Source organism: Pantherophis guttatus, chromosome 2, assembly GCF_059756535.1.
Source record: "Pantherophis guttatus breed Tessera chromosome 2, ASM5975653v1, whole genome shotgun sequence".
Classification (NCBI taxonomy): Eukaryota; Metazoa; Chordata; class Lepidosauria; order Squamata; family Colubridae; genus Pantherophis; species Pantherophis guttatus.
Genome location: NC_142064.1, coordinates 292,600,247 through 292,615,975, shown reverse-complemented (window position 1 = coordinate 292,615,975; position 15,729 = coordinate 292,600,247). Strand labels below are relative to the sequence as shown.

The window sequence follows — 15,729 nt, the reverse complement described above, 5'->3', positions numbered from 1 at the left end:
TTGATGCTTGCCTGCTATTGGCTGCCATAGTAACAGGGAGGGGGGGCATGGCATTGGGGTTTGGGAAGAGAGCTGGTGTGAAGATGGCCTATGTGAATAAAGGAGGTTCACTCTCACGAATTACTGAGCTGTTGAGTGGAATTGTTTACAGCCAGTCAAGGCCAACCGTCCTGGATCTCCAGATGGATGAAAAGATCTGAAGATTTGCCCCGCAGGACACTATGTTGGGCGGGGATTGGACATTCAATCTGGGTCCCTGGGGGGAGGGATTTGGGGAAATTTTGAATAACAAAAAAGAACAACAAAGAATGTGTTGTAAATCAGAGATCCAGGCTTTTGCTCTGTTCCAAGATGTCTCTCCTGTTTTTGTAGAGAGCTTTATTTTTTTACACTTTTACAGAAGCAGATAAAAGACTGGACAGTAACAGCATCCTAATTGGTTAGAAAATATTCACCCCCCTCTCAAGATGCCATCCTCTGAAGGTGAGATAATGCAGATCAAAGCCAAGAATTAGATCATAGAAGCAGGAAAGATCTACAGCGCATTTACTTATTTATTTATTTAATTTATATACCGTCCTACTCCCGAAGGACTCAGGGCAACGAACAGCCAAAAGGTAAAAAATACATAGTACAAACGTTAAAAAACCATTTAAAAATACATTAAATACTTTGGCCCAAAACAAATTTAAAACACCCCAATTTATAAAACAAATTTAAAAGCAAATAAAAGGGCGGTTAGGCCAGGCCAGCCTGCTGGAATAAGAATGTTTCGAGGGCATGGCGGAAAGTGCGCAAATCTGGGATCCTCCGTATCTCTGGGGGGGAGCTCATTCGAGATGGCAGGTGCCCCCACAGAGAAGGCTCTCCCCCTGGGGGCCGCCAGTCGACATTGTTTGCCCGACGGCACCCTGAAAAGACCCTCTATGGGAGCATACTGGTCAGTGAGAGGCTACTGGTGGCAGAAGGCGGTCTCATACGTACCCCGGTCCTAAAGGTGGTAACCAAAACCTTGAAGCACACCCGGAAGACCACCGGGAGCCAGTGCAGCTCGCGCAGGAGGGGAGTCACATGGGAGCGCCACGTCGCTCTCGTAACCACCCGCGCGGCCGCATTCTGGACCAGCTGGAGCCTCCGGGTGCTCCTCAAGGGGAGCCCCATGTAGAGAGCATTGCAGTAGTCCAGGCGGGAAGTCCATGAGCTAAGGCAGTGTGCTGCTCGAAGCCTGGCACCGTGACCTTTGACCTACCTCTACATTCCACTCTTTTTTGTTTTGTTTGTCACGAGGGGCCAGAAAAGGGGTTATTATCAGGAGAGGAATATCCCTGCAGTTGCTTATTCAAGGCATAAACCTGACCCTGAGGCAGCGCGAGAGGCGGTTTGGGGCGAAATGCAGTAATACATATGTTACAAAAAGAAGAAATACACTGAACAAAACAGCATCCTCCAATTAAATTAACACAAATGATAGGACAGATTATACAAAATTTTAAGTTGATGCTGAATGTTTCTTGACTCATCTAAAATGTTAAAGCAACAAAGTTACATTTTCAGGAACTGAAACAAAATCAATTGCATTAAAGGGTGAATAATCTACAGCTTTCCCCCAACGAGCTATATTCTTCCAATCAAAGTTCCCTTTGAACAAATACTCACTCAAATTAGTAAAGTTTTGAATTACTACAGCAGGGGTACATACAGGGATTAAACATGTAGAAAGCAATTTTTCCATATCATAAACTTCAGACAAACAAAAGGCATCCATTTTTGTGATGCTTGCAAGCTGCACCCATAAGTTTTGTTTCATGTGTTGTTTAGGTGAGATGACAGCTGCTGTTGCCAAAGTACAATTATTAACAATCAAACAGAAACAAATTATGACTAAGGAATTGGCAGTTATAACGCAAAAATGGCAGCACACAAATTCTCGGGTGTTTGTTCTACTTGTTGCTGCTGTAGTACTGCCTGCGCTTTGGTGGTCAAACAGGCTGGCCTGGCCTAACTTCCTCTTAATTGTTAATTTTAAATTTGTTTTAAAACAATAGGGGTGTTTTAATCTGTATGGGCCAAATTATTTAATGTGTTTTTATATGGTTTTTAAAATTTTGTATTATGTGTGTTTTATCTTTTGGCTGTTCACCGCCCTGAGTCCTCCGGGAGTAGGGCGGTATATAAATCCAAAAATAAAATAAAATAAAATAAAAATAATTTATTGAATTTATTTGCCAAAGTTGCACAAGTAACCCAAAGTTGTGCATTTCTAGCTGTGAATTGCAAGACTTTCTGTCTTAGGATGTGGCTGTTTTTTACTCTTATGGAAGAAACATCTTATCTCATTCTGTGGCAACACATTATTTCTGGAGAACCTCCTGGGCTCCCAATGGGAACCTCTGACTTAAGCAATTCTTAAGTGAGGATGCTTGAAAGATTTTTCAGTTTCCATCAAAGGGGTAAAACTTCCCTGAAAAGGCCAAATTGCAAAAGGTGCAGCTGAAATCCTAGATTTGAACAGTGCTTGGCCTCTGAAACCCTGTCAGTTGATAGAAATGAATGTTTAATATTAGACAAAGAAATAAAATTACAGACACAAATCTAGGCAATTTGCAAGGAATCAGAAAAGAGAATTAAACAATTCCTGGCTTCTGGGCTGAAGTGTGTTTCTTATGACTCAAAATTCACTATTAATGTTTGTGGGTGTTTTTGGACTCTTCCCCCCAAAATCAAGAACCTCCCCAGGTACGAAGACGGAAGGGATTTGGCTGTAGGTGAAGCTGAGTCTGTGACCAAAAAGGGGGCTTCAAGGGGGGCTTTTCTCCCAGACCCCCAAAATTGGCTGAACTAAATTTCTCAGCCTCTGAATCAGCTTCTGCTCAAGGCAGAGGAAACGCCAGACCAGGATTCCGCGTGATGGGGGGTTTTACATATTGGTTTAAGCACTGAATTGTGATTATAAATTCCATCTGCCTTCTTTTATTTGTTCGTTGGATTGAAAGCTACAGATGACTCTGAATAAACAAGAAGAACTAAAGGCTGGATAGAAAGGGCACAGCAGGCAAAGAGCCTTCATGGATGCCCCTTTCCAGACCTTTGGAAGTTTGTTCTTTATCCTGAAATCCCAAAGGCACCAGAGGTAGAAGGAGCCGCCCCTCCTGGCCTTCGGGAAAGGGGTCCAAATGGGGCTCGGGGGCCTTGCTTGCGGGGCACAGAGGAGGAGGCAGCCATGGGGATGGTCAGTGCCCTGAAAGCCCCCATGCTTTCATTAAGTTTTTATCACTCAACTGTAATCATCGCTTTTTAAATCTTAAATTGTATAGACTGTTTTTGTGGTTTGATATTTTATCTGAACGCCACCCAGGATCTGTGTGTGTGTGAGGGGAGGGGGGAGACAGAGACAGAGACAGAGAGTTTCAAACACTTGACAAATAAATCATTTAGAAATCCTATTTGGGTGGATTTATGAGAGGAGATCAAAAGGATCCCAGATTCTGGACAGGAGGGGAGAAGGAATATTTTCCTCCATTTTCATGTTTAATTGTCGCTATGGTACAATTTTCAAATGTTTACACTGTAATTTAATTTTCAACCTTATAAGGCAGGCAGAAGTTCAACTGGTCCAGCAGACCTCTTGTCGGCCGGGAACTTTGGATCCTGCTGGGGCGTTTTTGTGCCCCCCCTCAAAGGAGGAAAAGGAGGGACGGAAGAGACACAACAGGACCCAGAAGAGAAGTCCAAGTTGGTTACTTCAGATGCCACATGGAACTGACCCTGTCCAGAGCCCTGGCCACTCTCTGATTCCAGGATGTACCAAGGCTTTGACAGGGCTACAGTCAGGTCCAGAAATATTGGGACATCGACACAATTCTAACATCTTTGGCTCTATACACCACCACAATGGAGTTGGAATGAAACAAACACAATGTGCGTTAACTGCAGACTGTCAGCTTTGAGGGTATGTACATCCAACTCAGGTGAACAGTGTAGGACTTACAGCAGTTTGTATATGTGCCTCCCACTTGTTAAGGGACCAAAAGTAATGGGACAATTGGCTTCTCAGCTGTTCCATGGCCAGGTGTGTGATATTCCCTCATTACCCCAATTACAATGTGCAGATAAAAGGCCCAGAGTTCATTTCAAGTGTGCTATTTGCATTTGGAATCTGTTGCTGTCAATTCTCAAGATGAGATCCAAAGAGCTGTCACTATCAGTGAAGCAAGACATTATTAGGCTGAAGAAACAAAACAAACCCATCAGAGAGATAGCAAGAACATTAGGCATGGCCAAAACAACTGTTTGAAACATTCTCAAAAAGAAGGAATGCACCGGTGAGCTCAGCAACACCAAAAGACCTGGGAGACCATGGAAAACAAGTGTGGTGGATGACCGAAGAATTCTTTCCCTGGTGAAGAAAACACCCTTCACAACAGTCGGCCAGATCAAGAACACTCTCCAGGAGGTAGGTGTATGTGTGTCAAATTCAACAATCAAGAGAAGACTTCACCAGAGTGAATACACAGGGTTCACCACAAGATGTAAACCATTGGTGAGCTTCAAAAACAGGAAGGCCAGATTAGAGTTTGCCAAACAACATCTAACAAAGCCTTCACAGTTCTGGAACAAGATCCTATGAACAGATGAGATCAAGATCAACTTGTACCAGAGTGATGGGAAGAGAAGAGTATGGAGAAGGAAAGGAACTGCTCATGATCCTAAGCATACCACCTCATCAGTAAAGCATGGTGGTGGTAGTGTCATGGCGTGGGCATGTATGGCTGCCAATGGAACTGGTTCTCTTGTATTTATTGATGATGTGACTGCTGACAAAAGCAGCAGGACAAATTCTGAAATGTTTCGGGCAATATTATCTGCTCACATTCAGCTAAATGCTGCAGAACTCATTGGACAGCGCTTCACAGTGCAGATGGACAATGACCCAAAGCATACTGCAAAAGCAACCAAAGAGTTTTTGAACGGACAGAAGTGGAATGTTATGCAATGGCCAAGTCAATCACCTGACCTGAATCCCATTGAGCATGCATTTCACTTGCTGAAGACAAAACTGAAGGGAAAATGCCCCAAGAACAAGCAGGAACTGAAGACAGTTGCAGTAGAGGCCTGGCAGAGCATCACCAGGGATGAAACCCAGCGTCTGGTGATGTCTATGTGTTCCAGACTTCAGGCTGTGATTGACTGCAAAGGATTTGCAACCAAGTATTAAGAAGGGAAAGTTTGATTTATGATTATTATTCTGTCCCATTACTTTTGGTCCCTTAACAAGTGGGAGGCACATATGCAAACTGCTGTAAGTCCTACACCGTTCACCTGAGTTGGATGTACATACCCTCAAATTAAAGCTGACGGTCTGCAGTTAACGCACATTGTGTTTGTTTCATTCCAACTCCATTGTGGTGGTGTATAGAGCCAAAGATGCTAGAATTGTGTCGATGTCCCAATATTTCTGGACCTGACTGTATGTCAAGATCCTTGCTGAGGGGGAACATTTGGGGGAATCAGAGGGAGACACCCGCCCAGATCAAGCTACGCCTGCAACTGTCTGGCCTACTTCCTGCTGAAGGAACCGGCGATTTCCAGGGAAGGTGGGGAGGGGTTCCAGTCCTAGATACAACTTGCCCGGGATAGGGGTGGCAGGGAGTGTAGAAGGGAAAGTGGGGGCAATTGGAGGCTGACGAGATCAGGCAGATCCCAGGATTACCGCAGAGCCTTGGACGGGATCCCTCTCGATCTCCTCCTTCACCAAATGCTCTAACTGGCACAATTCTTAAATGGATTAATGGGTGTGTGTGTGTGTGAGTGAGCCTTCCCCAAGAGGGTCCTTAAAACGTCCATTCCAGCTCCGAGTACTTTGCTAACAACGTTTCTCACTGTTGAGGGAAAATGGATGGAGCAATTTTAAATAAGTGGAAATTGAAAAGTTTTAATTTGGCATTTTTATTGGAAAACTCATATAGATTACTTTTAGTAGGTAAACAGACTATCAGATGACATGAATCATTTTTGTGGCCCAACCCAAAATTAACATAATTTTAGACAAAAATGTACTGATAACATTTTGGGGTTCCAATTTGATGAGATGGGAGTTGATGGAGAGAGATTTTAATTCACTTCTGGATCCACTAGTGAATTGAAAGATTTTTTTTTCTTTTTAAAGACCCCCCCGAGACACAACTTTCTCCTTCTGTCCATCCACAAAATGACAGAGTCCTGGTGCCTGAAGTCCTAAGCCCAGTACAAGTCTTTGGCGGCTGGTGCCCCTATCCGCACTTTCGGCTCAAGGAGATCCTATACCATTTCAGGATCTATTGGTATTCCTATAGGATCTATTTCAGACAAGTGTCTCTTCTTTAAAAAGTCCAGAGATGAAGCAACCACAATGTCTGAAGCAAAGCTGTTCCACTGGTTAATTGTCTTTACTGTAAGGAAGATTCTCATTAATTCAAGATTGCTTCTCTCCTTGATTATTTTACAGGCATTGTTTCTTGTCCTGCCCTCTGGTGTTTTGGAAAATAAATTGATATAATAAATAAATGTCCAGTTTGGCATCGCGGTGATACAGCCGGGGAAACAGCGGGCTCTGAGGAGCCCAGCGAAAACCCCGACTGCTGAACCGCCACTGATGGGACTCCGGACCAGAACTGTCCTGCAGAGATGGGGTAGAAAGAGAGGCACATTGGACGACCAAGAGGAACAGGCAAGTTCCTCAGAGGTCGGAGGGAACTCTCTGTAAGTCAGCAGTGGGGGGCGGCAGCCATGGCGGCTGCTACGAAGCTGGGACAAACCGGGCTAAGTGATGTGCAGAAGAAAAGCGGAAAGGAACGATGCTCTTTAAAGCCGGGTGAGTGACAACCAACCCAGGCTAGAAACAATGTTTGGAGTAATGGCTTTTTATTTGTAAGACCCCTAGCCTTAAAACAGGGGCTGAGGAACTATGGGGCATAGAAGATTTTAGGATGAAATTTTTAAAAGAAAAGAAAAAGATCCAACTGAAAATTGATGTTTGAATATACCAAATTGGAAAAATAAACATTGAGACCTGGTTCAAAACTGATCAAGCTTTAAATTTGAATTAGATTCTTAAATCTAATAGGAATTAGATTCCTGGGTAAGATTAGTGCCGCCACGTGTTTATTGGACCCGTGTCCCTCCTGGTTGGTGCTGGCCTCCCGGGAGGTTACACGAGGCTGGCTCCAGGGGATTATAAGTGCTTCTTTGAGTGAGGGTGCCTTTCCTGCCGCCTTGAAAGAGGTGGTAGTGAGGCCCCTCCTCAAGAGGCCTTCCCTGGACCTGGCTGAATTAGCCAACTATCGTCCAGTCTCCAACCTTCGTTTTGTGGTGAAGGTTGTTGAGAGCGTGGTGGCACGACAACTTCCCCGGCACCTGGATGAAGCTATCTATCTGGACCCGTACCAGTCGGGCTTCAGGCAGGGGTACAGCACAGAAACGGCATTGGTCGCGTTGGTGGATGATCTCTGGAGGGCTCGGGACAGGGGTTGCTCCTCTGTCCTAGTCCTATTAGACCTCTCAGCGGCTTTTGATACCATCGACCATGGTATCATGCTGCAGCAGTTGAGGGGGTTAGGAATAGGGGGCACCGTTTTGCGGTGGTTCTCCTCCTTCCTCTCCGACCGCTCGCAGTTTGTGTTGGCAGGAGGACAGAGGTCGACCTCGAGGCATCTCGCATGGGGAGTGCTGCAAGGGTCGGTCCTCTCGCCTCTCCTGTTCAACATTTATGTGAAGCCACTGGGTGAGATCATCCGTGGTTTTGGGGTGAAGTGTCATCTGTACGCTGACGATACGCAGGTGTACATCTCCACTCCAGACCACCCCAACGATGCCCTTGATGTGATGTCCCGCTGCCTGGAGGCCGTGCGGGCCTGGATGGGGAGGAACAGACTCAGACTCAACCCCTCCAAGACCGAGTGGCTGTGGCTTCCGGCGCCCCGATATAGTCAGCAGGTGCCATCGCTGACTATTGGGGGTGAATCTTTGCCCCCCACAGAGAGGGCTCGCAATCTGGGTGTCCTCCTGGACGCACGGCTGTCTTTAGAAGAGCACATGACGGCCGTGGCCAGGGGGGCCTTTTATCAGGTTCGCCTGATTCGCCAGTTGCAGCCCTTTCTGGATCGGGACGCCTTGCACACGGTCACTCATGCCCTTGTCACCTCCCAGTTGGACTACTGTAATGCTCTCTACATGGGGCTCCCCTTGAAGAGCATTCAGAGGCTCCAACTGGTCCAGAATGCGGCCGCGCGGGTGGTTATGGGTGCAACTCGTTGCGCCGTGACACCCCTCCTGCGCGAGCTGCACTGGCTCCCAGTGGTCTTCCGGGTGCGATTCAAGGTGTTGGTTACCACCTTTAAAGCGCTCCATGGCATAGGACCCGGGTACCTTCGAGACCGACTTCTGCCACCAATAGCCTCCCACCGACCAGTCCGCTCCCACAGAGAGGGTCTCCTCAGGGTGCCATCGGCCAAGTTATGTCGGCTGGCGACACCCAGGGGGAGGGCCTTCTCTGTGGGAGCCCCAGCCCTGTGGAATGAACTGCCCCCGGAAATACGTAAGATCTCCGACCTCCGGGTGTTTCGCTGCGCTCTGAAGACACTGTTGTTCCGCCAGGCTGGGCTATCGACATAACGTTTTAAATTGGGGTATTTTAAATTTCTGGGATTTTAATTGGAGCCTAATTATTTAATGATTTTAAATTTTGTTGTTTTTGTTTCTGTGTTTTTAAATAGGCTGTACACCGCCCTGAGTCCTTCGGGAGAAGGGCGGTATAGAAATAGAAATAATAAATAAATAATAAATAAATAAATAATTAAAGAAAAGAAGGGGAAAAAATATTATTTTTAAAACACAGGAGAGAATCAAGCAGGAACGTTATATAATTGAAATAAAATGGCAATTTGCATGACTAATGGAAATTGTGGATTGTAGAGAGACACCTTCTGGTTCAAAAGAAACATTGTAACTTGCTCTTTGCTTGGGAACATTATGAATATTACAGATAACAACCGTGGGATTTTGGCGGTGGAGCTGTTTTTTCTTTGTCTACAGGCAGCTGACTTTGGTGAAAAGAAAGGGAAAATATAATGGAACTCCTATAATTGGACTAATTGGCGCAGGAACAAAAGAAGTCAAATGGCGCAGGAACAAAAGAAGAAAATTGATGTGATTTCCTTGAAATAGAAGTAAGAAAAATAACTAAATTGATATATGGAGAATTTAATTGAGAACATTGAAATTGAAATGAAATATACGCTAACAAACAAGGAAATGAGGAATAAGATACACATGGCTGGAAAAAAGAAGATAAAAACAATTTGATTAAAAATGAAAAAGCAATGTACAGATGGATAGTAATAATAAAAAGGAGATTTTTATAGAGGAATAAGAATGAATATGAATATGAGAAGAATTTGTTATAGATACATAAAAATTGAAATAGAGAAGTTAGAATATAAGAGGAACAGAATACGTGATTTTGATTCTATGCCTCTGTTTATACAATCAAGGATTATATTAGTTTTTTGGTGTAAGTGATCATCGATTGGGACTCCCAAGGTCCCTCTCCCAATTACTGTTTTTGAGCTAGGTTTCATGTAATCTGTTTTTCCTGCCCAGGTGTAAAATCTTACTTTTCTCCACATTAAGTTTCATTTTGTTGGCTTCAACCTTGTCTCATTTGGATCAGAAAGGCACAATATGCATACACACAAAAATCTACAGACACAGGGTAGGTCAGTGGTTAGAATGCAGTACTACAGGCTAATTGCCCACAGCCAGGAGTTCGATCCTGACCAGCTCATGGTTTCATCCTTCTGAGGTGGGTAAAATGAGGATCTGGATTGCTGGGGACAATATGCTGACTTTGTGAACTGCTCAGAGAGTGTGATAAAGCATTGTGGACTGGTATATAAGTCTAAGTGGAATTGCTATTGCTATGTAGTTTCTCCCGAGCGTGAATCCTTTTATGAGAAGTAAGATGACCATTCTGAGAAAAGCTCTTTCCACACTCCATGCATTTATATGGCTTCTCTCCTGTGTGGATTTTCTTATGGGAAGTAAGATTACCTCTTTGAGCAAAGGTCTTTCCACATTCCATGCATTTAAATGGCTTCTCTCCTGTGTGGATTTTCTTATGGGAAGTAAGATTACCTCTTTGAGCAAAGGTCTTTCCACATTCCATGCATTTAAATGGTTTCTCTCCTGTGTGGATGTTTTTGTGTCTTCTAAGGCCACTACTATAAGCAAAAGTCTTTCCACACTCCATGCATTTATATGGTTTCTCTCCTGTGTGGATCTTTTTGTGTCTTGTAAGTCCAATACTCTGAGTAAACGTCTTTCCACACTCCATGCATTTATACGGCTTCTCCCCTTTGTGGATCATCTTATGGAAAATAAGATTACGTTTTTCAGCAAAGGTCTTTCCACACTCCATGCATTTATATGGCTTCTCCCGTGAGTGGATCATTTTATGGGAAATAAGATTACCTCTTTGAGCAAAGGTCTTTCCACACTCCATGCATTTATACGGTTTCTCCCCTGTGTGGATCATTTTATGGGAAATAAGATGACCTCTTTGAGCAAAGGTCTTTCCACATTCCATGCATTTAAATGGTTTCTCTCCTGTGTGGATCCTTTTATGGATAGTAAGTTGCCTGCTTGTTCTAAAACATTTTCCACATTCCATGCATTTATATGGCTTTTCTCCTGTGTGGATCTTTTTGTGTCTTCTAAGTCCAGTGCTCTGAGTAAACGTCTTTCCACACTCCGTGCATTTATACGGCTTCTCTCCTTTGTGGAACATCTTATGGGAAATAAGAGTAACTCTTAAAGCAAAGGTCTTTCCACACTCCGTGCATTTATATGGCTTCTCCCCTGAGTGGATCCTTTCATGGAAATTAAGTCTACAGCTACGAGCAAAGGTCTTTCCACAGTCTATGCATTTATATGGTTTCTCCCCTGTGTGGATCCTTTTATGGATAGTAAGTGTACTGCTATGAGCAAAGGTCCTTCCACACTCCATGCATTTATATGGCTTCTCCCCTGTGTGGATTCTTTTATGGGAAATAAGATTACATCTATGAGCAAAGGTCTTTCCACATTCCATGCATTTATATGGTTTCTCCCCTGTGTGGATCCTTTTATGGATAGTAAGTTGCCTGCTTGTTCTAAAACATTTTCCACATTCCAAACATAAATGTCTCTCTTTTGTGTCAATCACTTTTTGAGATGTAAGGCACTTATTTCCTAGAGAAAGAATGAATGTCCTATTGTAATTTTGTCCGCTGTATCTTCTTATAGCATCTTTTCCTTTGTTTTGGGCTAAGTCCTGTTCATTTATTTGTACTTTAGCTTTTATTAGCTTCACACTTTTTCCAGTATATTTTTTCCTTATTTTCTCTTCTTGGGCAAGAAAGTCTTGCTTCAGAGTATCAGTGGAAGATGAGCTTTCCTGATTCCAATTCTTTGACTGGTTTCTCTCATGGCTTCCGAATTCCATTCGAATTCCAAACTTCTCCCTTCCATCTTTAGCATTGATCACTTGGAGCAATTCACAGGAATCTTGATTCTCCTGCCCATTATTACCTTCAAAGCAAAAGGGAAAAGAAAATGATAACAAGGTTAGAGAAAAAGATCAAAGCGTAGAAAGTAAAGTGAATTTCCTTCTGAATTTCTCCAAAATTCCATTAGGTTGTATGTTTGCATGCCTACAGTGGTGTGATATAGATATGATGATTTCTATATTCATGAGTCATGAAAGTTTTGGAAATATCTAGAAAACATCTCTTTCTTTACAATTATCTATGGTATATATATGCAAATCTCACTCAGTCAGTTTTGAGTTAAGGAATAAAATAGAATAACAGAGTTGGAAGGGACCTTGGAGGTCTTCTAGTCCAGGGGTCCCCAATCTTTTGGACCTCAGGGACCACAAAGTTCAAAATTTCAATGTTTTAATAGTTTTAATCAGTAGGAGTGTTTTGAGTTTCACAGCCAGCCGAAGTGGTTAACTGGAGAATGTGATTTATGACATGGCCAGGGAGGAGGGGAGAGACAGGGTCATAGGGGAACGTAAATCTATGTGGGATTAGTTCTAACTGCATCCGAATATTGCCAAAATGGTGCTCCTAATAAATGACTGTATTTCTTTTGAAGTTTGGCTGAGGACTGCATGAGATCCAGGGCAAAAGTCTCTGAAAACTAGAGAGGCCTTCCCTCTCTTTGCAAAGCATTTTGCTCTGGACCTCATGTAGGCCTTCATTAGCATTGAACAGAGGCCTAAAGCACTGTAGTGCGAGATCACGTGAGCTCAATAATGTTAGATTTCCCACTGCTGATCTTGCGTATCTCTCACTACTTTAGGCCTCTTCTTCTACAAATGCCCCAAAGTAGGCAAAGGAACTGACAGGTCGCCACATTGTTGCAAGGTATCGTATTTTTCGGACAGTAAGATACACCAAAGGTTAGAGAAGGAAAACAAGAAAAAAAAGTTTTTGCTCTCTCCGGTGTCCAGAAGCGCTCTGCAAGCCAAATCCTCCATGCGTCCCAATTTTGCCCTCTCTGGCGTCTGGAAGCACTCTGCCTCCCAAACCCTCTGCGCATCCCATTTTCAGCCTCCCCGATGCCAGGGAGGGCAAAAACGGGACCCAAGGAGGTCTCCAGAGGCCAAAAGCGGGGCCGTTTTTAGCCTGCAGGGTGCTTCTGGACTCCAGGGAGGGCAAAACGGAATGCACAGAGGATTTGGGAGGCCAAACACAGGCCCGTATTCGCTCTATAAAATGCACAGACATTTCCACCCACTTTTATTGGGGGGGGGGGAGGAAGTGTGCCTTATATTCTGAAAAATATGGTAAGTCCTGGGGGGGTGGAGTGGGGGAATAAGTAGGACGAATGTTGCAGTGCCTCTGCTGTCATTCGTAAATGTGAATGACAGCCGTGGTGCTGCAACACTTGTAATTTTGGGACTGAGTCTTAAGTACTTGGGGGAGGGCAATAAACTGAAATAGGAATGGAAAAATAGAGATAAGAAATGGCACAGAAAGCATCTACACAAAGAGACATTGACTCTTTCCTTCCTTGGAGCACGAGACACCCAGATCCTTTCCTTCTCCCTCAAAGGAGACAGTATCTGATTAGTAGTTTTCTAATAAAAAACCCAATTATAATCTGTCTTCTTGAACTCTCTGATTGGGGACTAGAGAACTCTTACCCAGAGAGGCCACGTTCCTATGGTTTTCAAGCATGACTTCCGAATGCAGGGCTTTCTGGTCAGGATCCAGCTGAGACCATTCCTCCTCAGAGAACGACACAGCCACCTCCTCGAAGGACACAAGACTCTCCTGAACACAGAAGAAAGAACAGAACAGGAGGATTCACAAGATCTGTTCATCTTCATCAATGATTTAGACAAGAGGATAGAAGGGGAACTCATCAAATTTGCAGACTAGACCAAATTGACAGGAATAGCAACACTCCACAAGATAGGCTCGAGATATAGAAGGATTGACAAATTGGCACCTTCTAACAAAATGAAATCAATTGTGAGAAATGTAAGGTTCTAAATTTAGGAAAGAAAAACCAGATGCACTGGCATAGAATAGGCGATACCTGGCTCAACAGTAGTAAGGGCAACAGGGATCTTGGAGTCCTAGTGGACAACCACTTAAACATGGGTCAGGACTATGTTACAGTTGCCAAAAAAAACCCCAACAGAATCATAGGCTGCATTAAGAGGGACAGAATCAAGATAACATGTGCTGGTAGGACTTTATAATGCCTTGATAAGACCGGAGGAAGCTATGCTGGCTGACAGGAACTTGAACCTGCTATTCTGCTCTCCATGTTGTGGAAGAACACAAAAATAATCCAGGCCAAACAAGGGGGGGAAATAGAAGGAGGGAGCCCTCTGCACATCCGCTTCACTTCCAGAAGGGAAAATAGAAATCTAATAACTTTTCCCTTTCTTACTTGATTTGGAGGTTCAACTTGTGTTTGATCCCCGTCATAAAAACCAGAAAGCTTCATTCTTTTTTTCTCTGTAAGGAATACATTATTACAAAATGCATAATTAACAAAATAGGAGGAGATATTACATAGATGAGAAGAGAGAGTGAAGGTAAGATAGATAGGAAATCGGAGGATCTTCCATTACCTCCTGAGATGTCCTGACTTAGATCTTCCCAAGGGATCCTCCTGAAAAATAGCTCCTGAGGGGGATTTGATGGGTTCTTCTTTCGCTCAGGCTTTCTGATCTCCACAGTGCAGCCCTTCAAACAGGAGGAAGGAAAAGAGAAGCAGAATTAATGTGCATCACACGACACAAAGTGGATTCTTAGTTTGGGAAGGAGGGTGAAGTATTCAAACACTTCCTCTATTCCCTTCTGAGCTCCCTAAAGTCCCTCACCTGCAACTGGACCTGCTCCTTCTGCTCCTCCACCTGGCTCAGGAGGAGGCCTTCCGCCAGGGCCATCGCCTGGGAGCTGGTCTCTGCTCCACACTCCCGCACCCAGCCCTCCATCTCTGGGGGCAGGAGAGCCAGGAGCTGCTCCAGAACCACCAGGTCCAGCATCTGGGTTTTGGTGACCTTTTCCGGTCTCAGCCATCGCCTGCAAAAGCCATGGAGTCGGCTGCAAAGTCCTCGGGGACCCTCAGACTCCCGGTATTGGATGGAGGTCCAGGGCGGAACTTGTGAAGGGAGGATGGTTTCCTCCTCCAGGATCTCCTGCCCAGTCCTTCTCCAGAGCTTCCCCCCCTTCCCAGGCTGAGCAGCTGAAGGGCCTTTTCCGCTTCCCTCCTTTCCAAAAGGTTGTGTCTCCATCCTTTCTCTGTCCTGCAGAGCAACTCCAAATGGCTCCAAGGACTCTGGTGGGTCTCCAGGTGCCTTTTCCTTCACGGGACCATTTCTGGGGCTGCAGGACTGATCCCTGCAAGGGATTCTGCTCTTTTTCTTCCAAGAGAAAAGTTTGCCTTGCAAAGATCACAAATGGCTTCCAGTTTCTGTATCTGAGATGGGAAGAAAAAGAAACGCCAAGAATTAGTGGAATTCAGCCACTGAGCGACCTTCACCCAAATTGCCCGGAGCCCCAAGCGGCTCATCCCAGCGGAGGGCCTAGGTTCCCCCCCCCCATCCCCGAGCAGGGCCGGGAAGGAGGCAGCTGGAGAGGTCGCCCTGCTTCTCTCCCTTCCGGGGACAGGATGGGGCCCTCGGGGAGCCTGGTGCGAATCCTGCCTCCACCTCGCCCGGCTTCTCTCCTCTCCTGCTGGGCCTCCCTCCCCCCACTCGGCTCTTCCCTGGATCCCCACCGCCTTCCCGGCATCCCCGCTTCCCCCTGCAGGGAGAAGGCGGCTGGGGAGTATGGGACCCGGGAATTGACCCCTCCGCTCACCCGGGGTGTGTCCCCCCCGCCAGACTCTCCCGCAGCATCTCCGCCTTCTATGGAGCACCAGGGGTTAAGGCGAGCGAGTGCAAAATCCTAGAGAGGCAAGCGTTTTTGATGTCACCTCCTTCCCAGCTTCCTGCACAAAGCCAGCCGTGACGTTTGCACTCCAGTGGCCCAATGGGGAAGCGCCTGGGATTCCCTTCCCTTGGCGGAGGGCGCCCCCTGGTGGATTTGGCGCGACGTACCAGGATGGTAGAAAGCGCAGGAAAGAAGAGCGCATGGGAGGGGGAAGGGAGAGGGCGGGGAGGATGGGCTTGGGAGTAGGAGGAAG

General features: G+C 45.2%; 2 protein-coding genes across 3 annotated transcripts in view; one reads left to right on the top strand and one right to left on the bottom strand.

Moving 5' to 3' along the window:
• LOC148116191 (uncharacterized) overlaps positions 1 to 15,507 on the bottom strand; it is a 38,299-nt gene extending 22,792 nt beyond the window's left edge. The window contains exons 1-6 of the mRNA XM_087884964.1: positions 15,405 to 15,507; positions 14,423 to 15,021; positions 14,171 to 14,285; positions 13,987 to 14,054; positions 13,229 to 13,358; positions 9,958 to 11,604 (exon numbers count right to left, since the gene is read on the bottom strand). Of these exons, the coding sequence (XP_087741090.1) occupies positions 9,958 to 11,604; positions 13,229 to 13,358; positions 13,987 to 14,054; positions 14,171 to 14,285; positions 14,423 to 14,836 (2,374 nt within the window). The 5' untranslated portion in view covers positions 14,837 to 15,021; positions 15,405 to 15,507. The remainder of the gene's footprint in view (positions 1 to 9,957; positions 11,605 to 13,228; positions 13,359 to 13,986; positions 14,055 to 14,170; positions 14,286 to 14,422; positions 15,022 to 15,404) is intronic.
• The window catches only part of LOC148116190 (uncharacterized), a 35,369-nt gene that overhangs the window by 10,135 nt on the left and 9,505 nt on the right, over positions 1 to 15,729 (top strand). The window lies entirely within an intron of this gene.